The sequence below is a fragment of the Lonchura striata genome, chromosome 17, assembly GCF_050655825.1.
Source record: "Lonchura striata isolate lonStrDom1 chromosome 17, ASM5065582v1, whole genome shotgun sequence".
NCBI lineage: Eukaryota > Metazoa > Chordata > Aves > Passeriformes > Estrildidae > Lonchura > Lonchura striata.
The window spans coordinates 12,901,417-12,916,584 of record NC_140719.1 but is presented as its reverse complement, the minus strand read 5'-3'; the positions used below and the strand labels follow the sequence as shown (position 1 = coordinate 12,916,584).

The following is a 15,168-nucleotide window of genomic DNA, read 5'->3' as shown; positions in this document are numbered from 1 at the left end:
AGAGGGGTCCCTGCGAGGGCAGGGGGGTGTGGGCAGCCCAGGGCACAGCAGAGGGTCTGGCCGTGGCCCTCCCTCACCCTCTGTCCTGCCAAGGCCAAACCACTTGGTGGCTGATGTGGCCTCGCCAACACAGACCCACAGTAAAGCAGCCCAGCCGCTTCCTGGCCCACGTCCCTTCCCCTCCTGGGTTATTTGGCACAGCTGGAGCTCCTTTCCCACCCGCCAACAGCATCAGCTGCAGCTTCTTATCAGCTCTGGGTGCAATCCAGGCTGGAACCAAGTGAGAGGTTCCTGCTGGTGCCAGTGGAGGAGTGTTTGGAGCAGGCAGACCTTGTGCTGCAGCTCCTGATGTGGAGCAGCAGGTGATTTGTGCTGCAAAGGGAAAGTGGGACCTCGCCAGGCCCACCCTGTGAGCCAGCCAGTGGTGAGTGCCCATCCTCTCTTTTCCTGGGTGGTTCTGTGGGACTGGGAGGTGCTGGGGTTGTGCTGTTGTTTCTGCTTGTCCCACAGGGAGCAGGATGGACAGTGGGGGCACAGCTGCCCAGGTCCATGTCCTGTCTGCCCTGCTTTGGTGGTACCAGGGCTGAGAGCAGTTTCTGTGGGCCCTGTGGCTGCTCCTGGCTGATGCAGGGCACAGGGGTGAGAGAAGGATGCAGGTAAATGGGATCCCCAACCATCCAGGCAGCTCTGCGCCCAGCCCAGCACCAGGATAGTTTTACCACAGGTTTTATTCCTTGTGTAGTGGTAAATATTTGGGAAATTCTCAGGTACATGACCCCCTGTAGCTCCACTGCTTGCCTCCACCAGTGCACTGCCACCACCCCAAGGGCTTGGAGAATGGGGAGAGGCTGGAGAAGCCTCCATGAGCAGCAGCAGTTCTCCACCTGCCCTGGCTTTGTGGAGCTCCCAGCCCAGCAGCTGCTGCTCCTGGGCAGGTATCAGGGAAACCCTTCCAGCACAGGCTGCTGTGGGGATGCTGAGGCTGCAACAATGGCAAAAAAAAAAAAAAAAGAAAAAAAAGCCTAGTTGATAAATGTCAAAAGAAATCCAGTAATCGGCTGAAAGCAATTTCCCGAGCTGTGGAACCGCCCTGGGCTCGCCATCTTCCTTTATTCATTTATCATGGTAAGGGCTTTGGCCAAAATACACAAAGCAGAGAAATTGTTGACATGTGGGGCCCTAGCAGAGCAAATCCTTCATCCTCCTCCCCCTCCCCACGGCACACAAACTAACTTTTGGGGAGTTGTTTATTTAAGGAGTGCAGAGCACTTGGTGCTCTTTGAACTCAAATGCCTTGGGAGCAGGGCTGGGGGCTGCCACCACCTTCCTGCCCCTGCCCTCGGGAAGTACCTGCTCACAGCGAGGGGCTGAGCTGTGCCACGAGCTCAGGACCTGCTCTGCTGCACCTCCTCCAACCCCTCAGCTGACGTGCCAGAGACTCACAGGAGTTTTGTAATGGCTGGGGAGGCAGATGCTGCTTTTGGGAAGTTCCTGTTGGCTTTAGGTTGTCTCAGTCCTGGCTAAAGCAGCTGTGCTGACAGCACTGCTTTCAGTTCTCTCCCCACAGAGCCCTGCCCACGCTGTGCTGAGCTCCCTCATCCCTTTCCACCCTGCTGCCTGGCACGGGGCAAACACGAGAGCCAAGGGAACACAGCAACCAGGACCTGGCTGTTGTGAGGCTGCTGCTCCACACCTCATTTTGACTTTATTTCAAGCAGAAATAAATGCTGAGGTTTGCAGCAGGACAGGCAGGCTCCTCTCGTGGGTGGCCCTGGCTCCAGGGGGCTGAAGGTGTGGGGCAAAGATGGAGCACAAAGTGAGTAGGGCAGTCCTTCCTCTGTGCCTCCAGCAGTTTCCAGTTCTCCTTCCTGGTATTTTATTTTTGATCTCACTTCATCCAGTTCTGTTCCCAGCTGGATAAAGGACAGCAAGGAGAGCTCTCCCCTCCCTCCAGCACACGCCAAGGCTGCTGGGCCCAGGCAGGGATGGGTGCTGGCAGTGGCAGTGCATTCCTGCTCCAGGGGCAGTGTGGCCTTTGGGATGGTGTTTATCCAAGCAGCTCCTTGGTCTTTGCTGCCAGCAGCTTGTCCATCTCCGTGGCAGCCTCATCTGCCATTTGCTGGATCTGTGGCAAGACAGTACAAATCAGAGCTCTGGGTGAGGTGATGCCAGTTTAATGGGAAAGGAATGACCAAACCACCCTTTGGAACAAAGCTGGAAGTGCCAGCAGAACCCCAGTAGTGCTGGGGCAGTAAGTGGCTCTCCCTGGGGGCTCCCACCAGCCCTCAGGGAATCTGTGCCCGCCTGGCACCTGGGCTGTGAGCAGGGACTGGTCCAAGGCTCTGAAAAGAGATGCCCACACAAACTCCTGGCTGAGCTGCTCAAGTGCTTGGTGAGGTTTAACAGAGCCTCAGGGCAGAGCCAGAGCTGCTGGTGCTGGCAGCAGGGAAGAGGGGCTGTAAGGGACTCACAGGTGATGTCCTGTGCACACACCAGGAATTCACACATCACATAACAATCTGTTTATTTTTGTAAAAAGAAATAAAATGGTGATTGCACAAGCCCTGCCTAGGGATCAGCTCTCTTGGTAACAAGAGATGGACATGGCCAGTATGCAAAGGGGATGAAATCAGGCAGGTAAAGGCTGGAGCACACCGTGTGTTTTGCACTGGTTTCATGGGATCAAGATCTGCTTGTCTGCAGGGTCTGGCAATGACCTTTGCTGATAATGAAGAATCTGGGTACAAGAAAGGAATTCCACTGGAGCTGTTACCTCTACCAGTGCAGAGCACCATCTGTGTGCTCCGGGAGAGAGGCTTCCTGCAGGATTTGGTTACAATGGCATGGCCATTTTTCCTGCTTGCACAAACGCTCTGTATATCAATGTTTATTTTTGTGAGCACACACAGAACTGTCCCAGAGCATTTGCAATGTATCTAACTTTAGCTGTTAATAAACAAACAGCTAAGAAGTAATGGCCTGCCTTCAGAGGCATCAATTCAGCAGAACACTTAGGCTTGTGCCTGAGTTTATGCCCAAGTAATTGACTTTAGTGACATCTGCTCTTAGGGAATTAGGCATGTGCTTAAGTATTTTCCTGAACTGGAGCCAAAAACTCAGAACAGAGACAATCTTGCAAGCCTTTTCATTAATAACAACTGGAGCAATGCTCATTAACACATTTGCAGTGGCCAGGCATGGCATGAGTGGTGGTACAGCCATGGTCATGGATTGTTTCCGTCCCTAAATTCTGCTGGTTTGTGCAACAATCCCTCGTAGTACAAAAGCTTTTGGGGAATTCTTTTTCCCTGTGTCAGCTTACAACAGCTCAGATTCTAAACCTGGCTTTGAGATTGAAGCCCAAAATCTCACAATGAAAAGGCAGATAAAAATGTCATTGCCAGGTCCAGAAATTCAGCCCAGAACCATCTATTGCCCCGCTGGGTTCACAGTGCTGAGGATTTGTCAGCAAGGGCTGGGACAAACCACTGAGCTGTGGGACACCAAAACGTGACAGAAAGAAAAATTACCTGCTTTTCTAGCAGCCAGATGGTATCTTCTGACACTTTGTTCTTGGACTTCTTTACTTGGGTGATGCTTTTGCTTCTCACCTTTCTCAGGGCCTCTTTGGATTTGTTGGTGAACTGCTTGGCCAGCTTGGCCAGGCTTTCCCTGTGCTCCCTCGTGACCCTGGGAGAGAGAGGAGAGGGAAAACACCAAAAGGAAAAGCAGTGTCATGTGGAGCACAGCCAGACTTATTTTCTGTGAAGGACTCTGGGTAAATGAGTGATCCTGTCCAAGTGGTGCTGTCCTGCCCAGGGACACACAAAAGCTGCTGGGTTTAGATGGAGCTGGCTCAGTGTGGAGACACTGTCTCAGGGCAGAGGGACTGAACTGCTCAGGACACATTTTTACTCTGCTTTGGTCCACCTGACAAAATCTGCCAGCTCTGCACAGCATTCCAAGGAAGCAGTCTTGAACCTAGAATGGAAAATTTCCAGCTCAGCCCTAAGCTGGGGATCTTGGACTGAATCTTGCTTTATAGTTCTTGCTGCAGTGCCTGAAAGTCATCTTGAAATGTTCAGACTTTCCTTACTTCCTGCTGCCAAAGCATGTGTGGGAAAGAGGAAAAATCTAGCTCCAGACTTGAAAGATCAAGTGAAAAGTGTCATCCCCAAAAGCACAAAACTGCAAAGCCAGGAGGAAATGTCTGCTCCTGAAAATTCGGATTTGCCTCCCTGCAGCTGAAGAGCCTGAATTGTGTACCTGGAAGCTGATGAGCTTATCTCTTACTCAGTCTTATTCCAGCTCACCATGACCAGGATTTCCCACCAAGGTGATATGAACACCTAGGTTGACAAGAGGATGCTGCTGGGCATGGTAAACCACAGGTAACTCAGACCAGGAGAAGTTTTGGTGAACCCACCCCCTGATGTGGGGCCAGTTACTGCTTTGGTGTCACAAAAAAATGTTCAACTTTCTATCCCAAACTAAAAACTGGTGATGAGGGGGTCTGGGATAAAAGGCTCAGGAATGGCTGATGTGTCCCCTCAGCTCGGGTCATACTCCAGCACCTAGAGCTGGCCACTGTCAACTGCTAGTGCTTAACATTAATATTTTAATTCTTTTCATAGCTCTTGGAGAAGGAAAAACCCCGGTGCACTCCCTGAGTCTCACTAGCAGGAGAATGCGTGTGGGTGATACTGCAAAATAAACATTTCACAGGAGTATTTAGAAATTGGCTGCAGCAGCCTGGGTCACCAAAACCTTGGGGCCAGGAGTCTTTCCACAGAGAGCTCAGGAAATGTGGGGTGAGAGTGCCTGGGCTCTGCCCCTCAGTGGGTGTGGGTTTTGGGGGGCTCTGGGGGCACAGCTGGACCCTCAGCCCATCCCCACAGCCAGGTCTCTGGCAGCCATCCCCCTTTCACAGTGCCAGAGGGAAGAGGTTTCCCAGAAGCAGTTAGTATTTACAGGAATTTGGGATGGCCAGGAAAGCTGGCAGACCCAGAGAGCAGCGCCCCAGGCCTGGCACCCAGGGCACCCCAGCCTGTCCCCTCCCTGCAGAGGGACTGGGCCAGGGAATGTCACGTGGAATCTCAGAACAGCCTGAGCTGGAAGAGTCCAACTCCTGGCCCTGCACAGGACAACCTCAAAATCCCACCCAGTGCCTCAGAGCGTTGTCCAAGTGCTCCTGGAGCTCTGGCAGCCCTGGGGCTGTGCCCATTCCCTGGGCAGGGCCCCACCACCCTCTGGGAGAAGAACTTTTCCTGCAATCCAGCCTAATTCACCACACGTGGCAGGAACCTTCTGGTCAGCACGGGCTGGAGCCTGGCCCAAATGCCTGCCCAGGAGGGAGCAGGGATCCCTGTGGCTCCCCTGCACCCCAACACTGATGCCCTGGGGATTCTCACGTCCAGCCTCCCCAGGCAGAGCCCCTGGTGCACCCAGAACCCCCAGTGCCAGCTCACAGGCACAGCTCTACCTGAGGTCACGTTCCCAGGCAGCATTTTGGGGGGAAGCAGGGAGTCCATCCTGGCTGCCCAGCCTGCAGGAGGGAGCTGGGAATCTCTCCCATCCCTGCTGGCTGGGAGGGAGCAGCTCAGCAGCGGGGCTGTGCCGAGGGTATCGCTCGCCTGCCCAGGGCTGCTGAGCCTTGAAGGAAATGTTTTTGTTTATGCAGCACTGCCAGATTTCCTCTGCTTCTTGGCACGGGGTCACAGCTTTCATGCCTCCTTGTCTGTCTTTATTAACACCAATTTCTTTTTATCACCGTGCAGCGCCGGGGAGTTTCTCAGCGGGTTTTATGTTCCAGCCAGACTGTGTGTAAATTCTCAGCAATGCTACCAATAATGCCAGAAACAGACACTTTTCCAAGCAGATGCTGTTTCTGGTTAAGGAATCCATCAACATCAGCCAGGCCCCAGGTTTCTGAGGACAGTTGTTTTAATCCTGCCCCGAGATCTGGGACTTTTAAGCTGTTCTTAGCTATGTTTTCTTTTCTGTCTAGTAACCATTGTCCCTACCCCCTCTTAAATCCAAAACAAAGTGTGAACTTGGGGAAAGGGGGTCAGATGGGGAATGAGGACAAGGTTCCACCCAGCTGCCCTCCCCTGCAGCCCATGGAGCAGCAGGGTCAATCCCTGCCATTCCCCCAGGGACAGCCTTGTCCTGCCTGGCCCAGGGCAAAGCCTGCTGACTGACATGTCAGGGGGATCACATCTTTTTTTCTGAGGAATATCTTTTTTCCTGCCTCCCCCAGCCCTGCAGCCCTCGATGTCCCACCCCTGGTGTGGCAGAGCAGACCCTCAGAGAGGACAACCCAGCTCAGCTCAAGACAAGACATTTCTCTGGTAAGAGTGATTCCTGTACCTACAGCACCAGGAATTTCCTGTGAAGGAGAGGGATCAGTTAAAGGAAAGCAGGCTAAACTAAACACTCTGCATTCATAATTGCAGATAAACACAGGGTGCAACATTTATTGCTCAATAAAACGCAGGCGAGAGGCTCCTGAGGATGAGCAGGAACAGCTCAGAAAAGCTTTGGGGTGTTTTCAAGTGAAATTTTTTGGTCCTTTCTCCTCACAGTAGGTATCTTTGCTTATTTCTTAAAGGGCAAAGGGAAAAAAAAAGGCTCACAATGAGTCATTAAACTTTCAAATGAGTCATCTGGCTTTCAGTAAAGCATGTGTAAAAATATTACTGATTTACAAACAATATCCAGTGTAACACAATAGGTCCAAAAAAGATGAATCTAAAAATGAGGCAATACCATAAAAGACACAAGGTCAGGTCAAATTCGGCCAAGATATCAACCAATACAAATGTTCCCATGGATGGTTTTCTTTCTTATTTTTTTCTTTTTTTCTTGGTAATTTTTATTTTTAAACCCTCAGAGGCTAATTTTTATACAAATAAATATTGCCTATGGAGTGCTAGCCACACAAACAGGAGAATGCCTTGGGGAGCAGAGGGATCCTGGCAGGCAGCAGAAGTAAACACCAACGACATGAGTGTATTTTTTCTGTTAAAATGGCATTGCAAAAACTAAACTGATAGAATAAATACTGAAAAGCAAACACAATTTTTGAGTGCTCTGTTGAAACATTCTGGACCACAGCTGGACCTGCACAAGGCAAAATATGGCACATGTGTGTCTAGCTGATAGGTCAGACTGAAGAGTGGCTATAATGACAGGTAAGGACAATTTGGATTTGGTTTTAGTTTTACTGTGCTTCCCTTCATAAAAAACCAAAGTCTGCAGAACCAATATTAGTATTGTCTCTTCATTTCTGATTTGTTGCTTATTTTGCACACCTGACGTAATTCTGCAATTTCACTGCATCTGTCTGTCATATATTCTTTCATGATGCCGGAAATAATGCAAAACTTCTAAAAAATTTTTAGAAGTAGATGAGGGATATAATTATCTTTGCCCTGTCTTTTTCATTAGGGGGTTTTAAAAGGCTGGAACTGTTTGTCTCTCTGGTAAGTGGCTGGAACTCGCACAGCCCCAGACATGGAGCTAGAGAGCACAAGAGACTGGAGTGCCACAGGGCACAGCTCCCAAGCCAAAATCCTTAACCTGGGACTTCCAGGCTCCCCAGCAGGCAGGGAAGGACCAAGAGCTGCCACCCTGACACAGGAGCACACGAGGCAGAGCTTCCCTGCAAAGAGAAGCCTTGCTTGAGCTCTCAGCACCACGGAAGGTAGTGACGGACCGTACACATTTGTTTAAAAACACAGTATTTTGTTAAAGCTCGGGATTTGCAGTTTTGGAGTTTCCTCCCCTGCAATTCGTATTCAAGGATGACCCAAGTGCCCATTAACAATCAAACCACTGTGCAGCAACCCGGGAGCCTCAGCAATTACGAAGATAATGGTGCCCTCCTCCTCCTCTGCCTCCTCTCCTGAGGAATGGGGGAAGGGCAGGGAGCACGGGGAAGGAAAATCAGCAAATAGAATGATAATGTCATTCCCTCTCACCGACAGCAACGGAAAGCTGCAATTAGACTTCTCTGATCAAAATGCTGGGTAAAATTCCACAGAATGTTTAAAGGAGATTTACAGCACAAGAAATAACTGGTTCATCTCTACCAAGAAGTCACCTGCTTGTGCAAGGGGTTTGTGCCCGGCCTGTGTGGGAGTGTTTGTCTTTACCATGGTGTGAAACCATGCCCAGCCACACCTGCCCATGGCATTCAGATGCTCCACAAGGTCTGAGCACCCCCAGGAACTCATGAATTTCCCTTGTGGCACCCAGCCCTGTGACAGGCTCTGTGTGTCAGCGGCTGGAGCTGCTGGGAGGTTTCTCATTCCATCTGATGGACCCCATTCCCAGGCAGAGCCAGGACCACTTCTGATCCAAACTGAAGCATGGACACAGCAGCACCTCCTGCCTTGTCCAAGGTCTGGGAGATACTTGTGTTGGGTAAGGGAAGTGATGCTCAGCCCTTGCCTGGGGCCGACCTGCTTTTCTAGCCCCATACCAAATTTTCCATACAGCCGCCAGTAACACACTGTGTATCACACAAAAGAGTGAGCAGATTTTTTTGTCAAAGCTACAAATTTCCTTCCTCTCACTTTCATCAGTTCCTTTTAGTGCTCTCTGCAGCAAGGTGCTACTCTCCCCTACTACCACTGGTTCAACACTGCTGCTCTGGTGGAATTGCAGGAATTTAGAGCAGGGCGGTGAAGAATCAGCCCCCAAATTAAAGCAATACAGTTTCAAAAGCTTTTGTATCTCTCTTTCAAAGTGCTGCAGCCAGCTAGCACCAAGTTTCCTCTGCAGAGAGAAGATGAAAAGTAAGACCAATCATCAGATGCCAAGATGTGGTGACAGAGCTCAGACACTCCCAAGAGGTTTCACAAGACACTTCTAAAGGCGCAGATTTTTTCCCAAAGCTGAACTACAGCTCTTTGGAGAGCAGCTTCGTGGGGATATACAGCAATCAAGCATGTTTACCCTCTGAAGGGCACTCACTGCAGTGTTCTGTGTTATCCTGCATGGTGACAAGCTCAGGCATCGATACTCACTTGGGAACTGGCACCCGAATCACCGTCCCGTCCACCTCGGGGTTCAGGTTCATGCCACTCTCCCTTATAGCCTTTGCAGCTGCAGCTGTGCTCTGTAAAACAGATCAAAAGGTAAAGGGAATTAGGAAATAATCATTCCCATATGCCAGAACTCTGTCAATAGTTGGCAATCCATCTCCATGGAACATGGAAACATTTACTTCTGTTACCAGTGAGATCAGGAAGTTACATTGGTGCAGAGAGCTTTGATCAACCCGAATGGGGAAACTACGGCCGCTCGTATTGGGGTAGGGGGGCACGGAGGGAGGAGAGGGGAAGGGAAGCAACAACAAAAGAAAACTGTTTTGCTTCTTTGAAACTATTTGAATGGTTTGAGGCAACGCAGAGTGAAACCGCAATAAATTCCCCAGGCAGGGCCTGACTGTGGCAAAGGAGATGAAAGATTCTGAGCATTTAAAAATTCCAGTTGAATGTTTTCCCCTAGAAATCACCCAGTGCCAATTGTGAAACCCTAACGAACTTAACCACTTACTACAACCTGACCACAGGATAGAAGGGCAGTAGCAGATGGCTGGGAACCAGTGCTTGTGCCCAGCTCTGTATTTTACAGCTTATTACTGAGGATTAACTTCTCAAAACTCCCTCGCTGCTGGCTGGCACTCTGTGTGCTTGGAAGGTGGGGTGGCAGGTTTGCTTGGTGACTGCAGGGTGACTACAGGGCTTCACCCCTGCACAAGGTGTGAGTGCACCTCTACAGAGTGCCAGGCTTTGGGGTTAAAGCACAGCTTGGCCAAGAACATTCACAGGGCTTTGCTAGGTCATTTAATTCTTGATTCTGACAAGCCCCAGGAGTTTTTTTCCTGTAGCACTCACATTTCTTACCAGGCACAATGCTATTTCTGATACTCTTTGCCATCATTAACTTTAGCTCCAGGCTGCTGCAGTCCTTATGTAGCTCAGACTGTATTTTTAAAACTCAGCTTTTGCCAACTGAGGAACAAACTAAAGCTCTGCAGATTTGTTCAGGTCCCTCATGTGTGACATCACTGAATGAAATGAATGCTCTGCTGGTGTTCTGAAAGAGACAACTGCTGTCCCCTGAAACTACAAGGGCAGAGAAAATGCAACCAAAATGATCTCAGCACGTTAGGAATGTCAGTGTGTTATTCCATGGACAGCGCCTGTTCTGCAAGAAAGAAATACTCAGTAAAAATTGTTTAACATAGATATTGGAGGAGATAGAAGAAGAGGAAAGGGAGAATGAGAGAAGGGAAAACATTGCAATATTGCCTCCCTCCTCTTGTGGACTGTGAAAAGAATAACTGTATTTAAAAATCTAGTGTTGTTTGGTTTTATAACTCTTGCAAAGACAGACTTTGGCTCTGCAAGTCTTTTCTTATTATTATTTTACTTCTCAGACTCTTCAGACAATTTTATTTGCTTCTCAGTGTCATAAACTACTGACTGTATGATGTAAATAATGACATCAAGTGATCTGTTTCTAACGGTTTTAGTTCAATCTATCACGAAACAGGTATGGGTATAAAAAGCAACTGCAGGGAGAGAAATGGTTCAAGTGGTCCTTTAGCACAGAAAGCAAATGTAGACAATGCTATCTAGAGGATATTTAATTTCTCACATGCCCATTTCTGAGCCTGAGCTCCTGCCTGGACATGGGATAAGCCATGGAGGGACTTCTCTGGCCCCCTCAGCGCCGACACTCTGCAGGACCTCGCTGATGAGGGGCCTCCATTCTTCAGAGCCTTTACACACATGGGGTACACTCTAAGAAACACTTAGGCATCAAGTGCCTTGCACTGACCTCCTCTGAGACTTTGCTGACTTAATTAATTGGGGAAAGCCTTTGCAAAATAAATAGAGATAAGCTCTGGCACAGCTCCAGCCCTGGAGCAGGGTGAATTGTTAACCTTGCACTCTCTCCTGCTGCCCTGTCGCTGGGACCTGCTGCAGGGCACCACCAGGGCTTGATCTGAGCTGGGATTTGGATTTGCTGCCCTGTTCAGGGGCTGCCCTGTTCAGCCTGTCTAAGGCTTCTGCAGAAAATTAAAAGAACTTCTCTCTCACAGAAGATAAACCAGAGCCTTTAATTCAGGTTCTGAGCTGGAGAAGGTCAAGGGAGGAGCTGGCCAAGCTCAGCAGTGCCCACGTCCAGCTCTGTGACAGTGCACAGCATGAGCCAGCTCAGTCCCACCAGGGAAGCTGTTCAGAAGGACACAGGCTCCATCACAGCTTCTCTCATGAACTCTCAGAGATACCACCAGCCCTGATAATACATAAGCAAGTTTCAGAGGCGTCTGATGAAGTCCCCAACACAAATTCCAACTACACGTCTGGTTCTGTGCGTGGCCACATCTTGACAAGGAACTGAAATGAATACTGCAGGGCTGATACAGCATTGCAGCCATGTGTGCAGTCCAGGTGAGTGTGTGTGTGCTCAGACTTCACCTAAATGCATGGGAAATGTGAATCCAGGCATCTGGTCCATGGTGCTTTGTGTGGTTTTACAGATCCAACTGAGGGAAAGCGCCTGCAGTGCAAACCCCTGTAACTGTGGCACTCCTTGGATACAACCCTGAGAGCAACCACAGCACTCAGTAACTCTCCTCTGACCCTGTGCTGCTGCAGGTGAGCTGCTCTGGGAGCCACGTGGGGCTGGGGAGCTGCTGTCAGCAGCAAAATGCCCTTCTGTTCTGTGTCAGCTCAAAGTGACACAGCCCAGCCCCAGGCTGCAGCCCTGCCACGTTTGACTGATTTTGTCTAAACGCTCCTTTCTTCAGCATCAACCTGTTTGTTCCCGTGGCAATTATCTCCCCTCCCAAAGTGTCCTCACCTCAGGAAAACTGGTCATGTTCACTATCATGAGCTGCGGTGACTTCTGTGAGATCTGCCCCAGCTGGTTCAGCGGAAACTTCCCATCTTTTGTCATCACAGTTATGTGATCCAGGGCCCCTCAAAAGAACCAAACACAGGGAGCTTCAGCGTGACAAAACACTGTGCAGCGATGCTGAAGAAAAACACGTCCACACTGCCCCACTTCCCTTCTGCCATGCAAAATGCAGAGGTTACAAAGGAAAATAAAGGGATAATTCAGAATTCAGGTGCTGTTTGTGTTCAGGCATCCCCTGTGTATTTGCAAGTTAAATATTTCAAAGCTGCTCTAAAGCACAAAAACATGAAAACAAAACTCCTGTTTGTTTTTGCTACTAGAATAGGAAAACTAAGCAGGATTGTTAAGAATTAAAGGGAAATGGTTATTTTTTAATTATTACAACTTAAAAATCAGAATGTTGCTATAAAAATCAAGACAAATATTGTCTTTAACTTAGCAGTGCTGTCTTAAACCCCTCTATTTTTTCCCAGATCCCCAGAGGGGTGTTGTACACTGCCTAATTTAAAGTATTCAGTTTCTCCCTGAGCTACTCTTAATCTCCCTGAGCTGCTCTCTATTTTCTGCTGCAAAATGTTAACAGGCCAAAAGGCACATGGGACAGGAGGTACTTTATCAGTGCAATTAAAAAAAATACCTATGGTTAAAATAAATAGTTAAGAGAATGAGCTCCATTAAAGACAGAAGTGCCCCTGCCAGAGCTGGGGTGGTGAATGATCCAAATTTGGTCATTGTTTAATGTTAAATTTTATCCCTGAAACTTGATACGCTTACCAATGCCTATGTTCAGAGTGTTATAGCAACTGCAGATTAGGCAAACACATTCACATTTCTTCCTAAAACACAGAATCCATCAATGAGTCTTGTACAGCTTCCTACCCACAAAGATGCACAGCAGAAAAAAGTTTGCATATGCCAGACACCAGCCCAATGGCAATTTCCAAAAGGATAATTTAATGGCAATTGGATTTTTCCTGCCCTACTGCACCATTAGCTGACAACCTGCTTCTTCATCACATCTGCAAACAGTTCAGTTAGACACTTTTGACATCTCCCACTTAAAAAAGCTATTTCCAGGAAGCTATTAACAAAAATGGATCCTTCCTGGTCAAGCTCAGGGTGAAGAAAGCCTCTAGCTGGGATGTTGGGGTTGTAGGATTTGGATGCCCAGTGGATAGCTCCAGAAAAAGAAAACAGATTTTGAACAAATCTGAGTTGTCCATTACTGGGATTTGTATCTTTATTTACCGGCTACAGAGCATCACACAAGGAAGTTACCAACCTGGTGAGGTTCTAACACTGAGATTTCTGCTGAAATCTTCTTTCAGAGCTTCTACGACTGCCTGCATGTCTTCATTGGTTTCCTCCAAATTGATAATATCCTCAACTAGGGCAGCACTGATATTCACTTTGGCTTGACTCTGCCCTTTACCTTTAGCTGCAGATTACACAAAAAAATTAGTTTCTATTTCTGACAAGTTAGTTAGAAAGTAGAAAGGTGATATTGAAGTCCTGGTCAAATTTAGAATCAAGTCTAAGATAAACTGAAGTAAAACCAAACTGTATTTTTAATGAGTAAAGAGCTCACCACTAGAGCACATCAACCAAAAGAAATAAATATACAAAAATGCATAGAAATATTAAAAGAGAGGTTGCAAAACCGTGAGAAAAGCTGCCGTTTTTACCTTTTTTGGTAGCCAGCTGTCTGCTCAGCAGCATCTGCTGGACACACTGCCTGCAGCCCTCCAGGAGCGGGGCCGGGCAGGCTCCGGGGGCCCGGGGCAGCCCCCTGGCCATGGCAAAGGAGGAACGGAGCAGCAGGGCCGGGAGAGGACGGAGGCAGCGCAGCGCCAGAGCCATCGCTCACAGCTCCTCTCTGACCCACCTGCAGGAGAGAAAGGCAGCTGGGCTAAACCCAAACGGATTCAGGGCTTAGTGGCAGCTCTGGGGGCAAGGGGGCAGCTCCGTGCTGTGGGCACCGGGAAAATGCCATGGGAAGGGCGCCGTGGCTGCCAGCCCGTGCCCGCGGCGCCAGCGCAGCTGCTGCGCATCTGTCCGGCCTCTGCACATCTGCCCAGATGTGCCCGTGACACCAACCCAGGGCTGCTGAGCAGGAGCAGCTCGCCCCGGTACCGCACATCAGCGGCGCTGAAACTTTCCGCCTCGGCAGCTCTGACACCCCAACATTCCCAGCGTTTATTCCAGCCCGGCCCGCTCGCGGCTCCGGGGACTTCCAGCAGCGGCGGGTCGGGACTGGGGCAGCGGGGAGCGGCGCCGGCGGCCACCGGGGCAAGCGGCCCTCCCTGCGCCGGGACACTGCCCTGCCCCTGATGCACGGTCCCGGTCCCGATCCCGGTCTCGGTCCCGGTCCCGGTCCAGGTCTCTATGCCGGTCTCTATCCCCATCTTGATCCCGATCCCGATCCCTGTCCCGATGCCCATCCCGGTCCCGGTCCCGATCCCGGTCTCGGTCCCGGTCCCGGTCTCTATCCCCATCTTGATCCCGATCCCGATCCCTGTCCCGATCCCCATCCTGGTCCCGGTCCCGATCCCGGTCTCGGTCCCGGTCCCGGTCCCGGTCTCTATGCCGGTCTCCATCCCCATCTTGATCCCGATCCCAATCCCTGTCCCGATCCCCATCCCGGTCCCGGTCTCGGTCCCGGTCTCGGTCCCGGTCCCGGTCCCGGTCCCGGTCCAGGTCTCTATGCCGGTGTCTATCCCCATCTTGATCCCGATCCCGATCCCTGTCCCGATCCCCATCCCGGTCCCGGTCCCGATCCCGGTCTCGGTCCCGGTCTCGGTCCCGGTCCCAGTCCCGGTCTCTATGCCGGTCTCTATCCCCATCTTGATCCCGATCCCTGTCCCGATGCCCATCCCGGTCCCGGTCCCGGTCCCGGTCCTGGTCCCGGTCCAGGTCTCTATGCCGGTGTCTATCCCCATCTTGATCCCGATCCCTGTCCCGATGCCCATCCCGGTCCCGGTTCCTCGCAGGTGCGCACGGGCCCCGCCCCGCCCCGGCCCCGCCGCCCCGGCCCGCCGGCCCCGCCGGCCCCGGTGCCCGCGGAAAGCCGCGCCCAGCGCCGCGCACCGGGGCCGGGTCGGGGCCCGGCGGCGGCCGAGGGGAGGGGAGGGGAGGCGGCGGAGGGCGGCGCGGCCGCCTCGCTCACCGCAGCGCGGCCCCGCCGAGCGTCATCGGCCGGGCCGGCGGCGTCACAGCGCGGCGCCGGGG

The 15,168-nt window shown here is 50.9% G+C and overlaps 1 protein-coding gene across 3 annotated transcripts; it reads right to left on the bottom strand.

The window, feature by feature from the left end:
* Positions 1–1,068: 1,068 nt before the first annotated feature.
* MRRF (mitochondrial ribosome recycling factor) lies at positions 1,069–15,133 on the bottom strand. Of its 3 annotated transcripts, none has more exons than XM_021543664.3 (7): positions 15,107–15,133; positions 13,626–13,825; positions 13,223–13,378; positions 11,884–12,002; positions 9,033–9,124; positions 3,531–3,690; positions 1,069–2,125 (listed from the first exon to the last, which is right to left on the bottom strand). In XM_021543664.3, the coding sequence occupies exons 2-7, from the start codon at positions 13,798–13,800 to the stop codon at positions 2,048–2,050; spliced, it is 780 nt and encodes a 259-aa protein (XP_021399339.2). In that variant the 5' UTR covers positions 13,801–13,825; positions 15,107–15,133; the 3' UTR covers positions 1,069–2,047. The 3 variants fall into 3 exon arrangements, with proteins under 3 accessions (XP_021399339.2, XP_021399340.2, XP_085412457.1); XM_021543665.3 differs by having other exon boundaries at positions 14,038–15,130; XM_085556331.1 differs by having other exon boundaries at positions 15,028–15,130.
* Between the last annotated feature and the right edge of the window lie 35 nt (positions 15,134–15,168).

Coding starts and splice junctions, on each gene's coding strand:
- MRRF (XM_021543664.3), bottom strand. CDS start 13,800: ATGGCTCTGGCGCTGCGCTGCCTCCGTCCTCTCCCGGCCCTGCTGCTC. Junction 3,691..9,032: donor ATTCGGGTGCCAGTTCCCAA/GTGAGTATCGAT, acceptor TCTCTCTCCCAG/GGTCACGAGGGAGCACAGGG. Junction 2,126..3,530: donor TCTGGCTGCTAGAAAAGCAG/GTAATTTTTCTT, acceptor GTCTTGCCACAG/ATCCAGCAAATGGCAGATGA.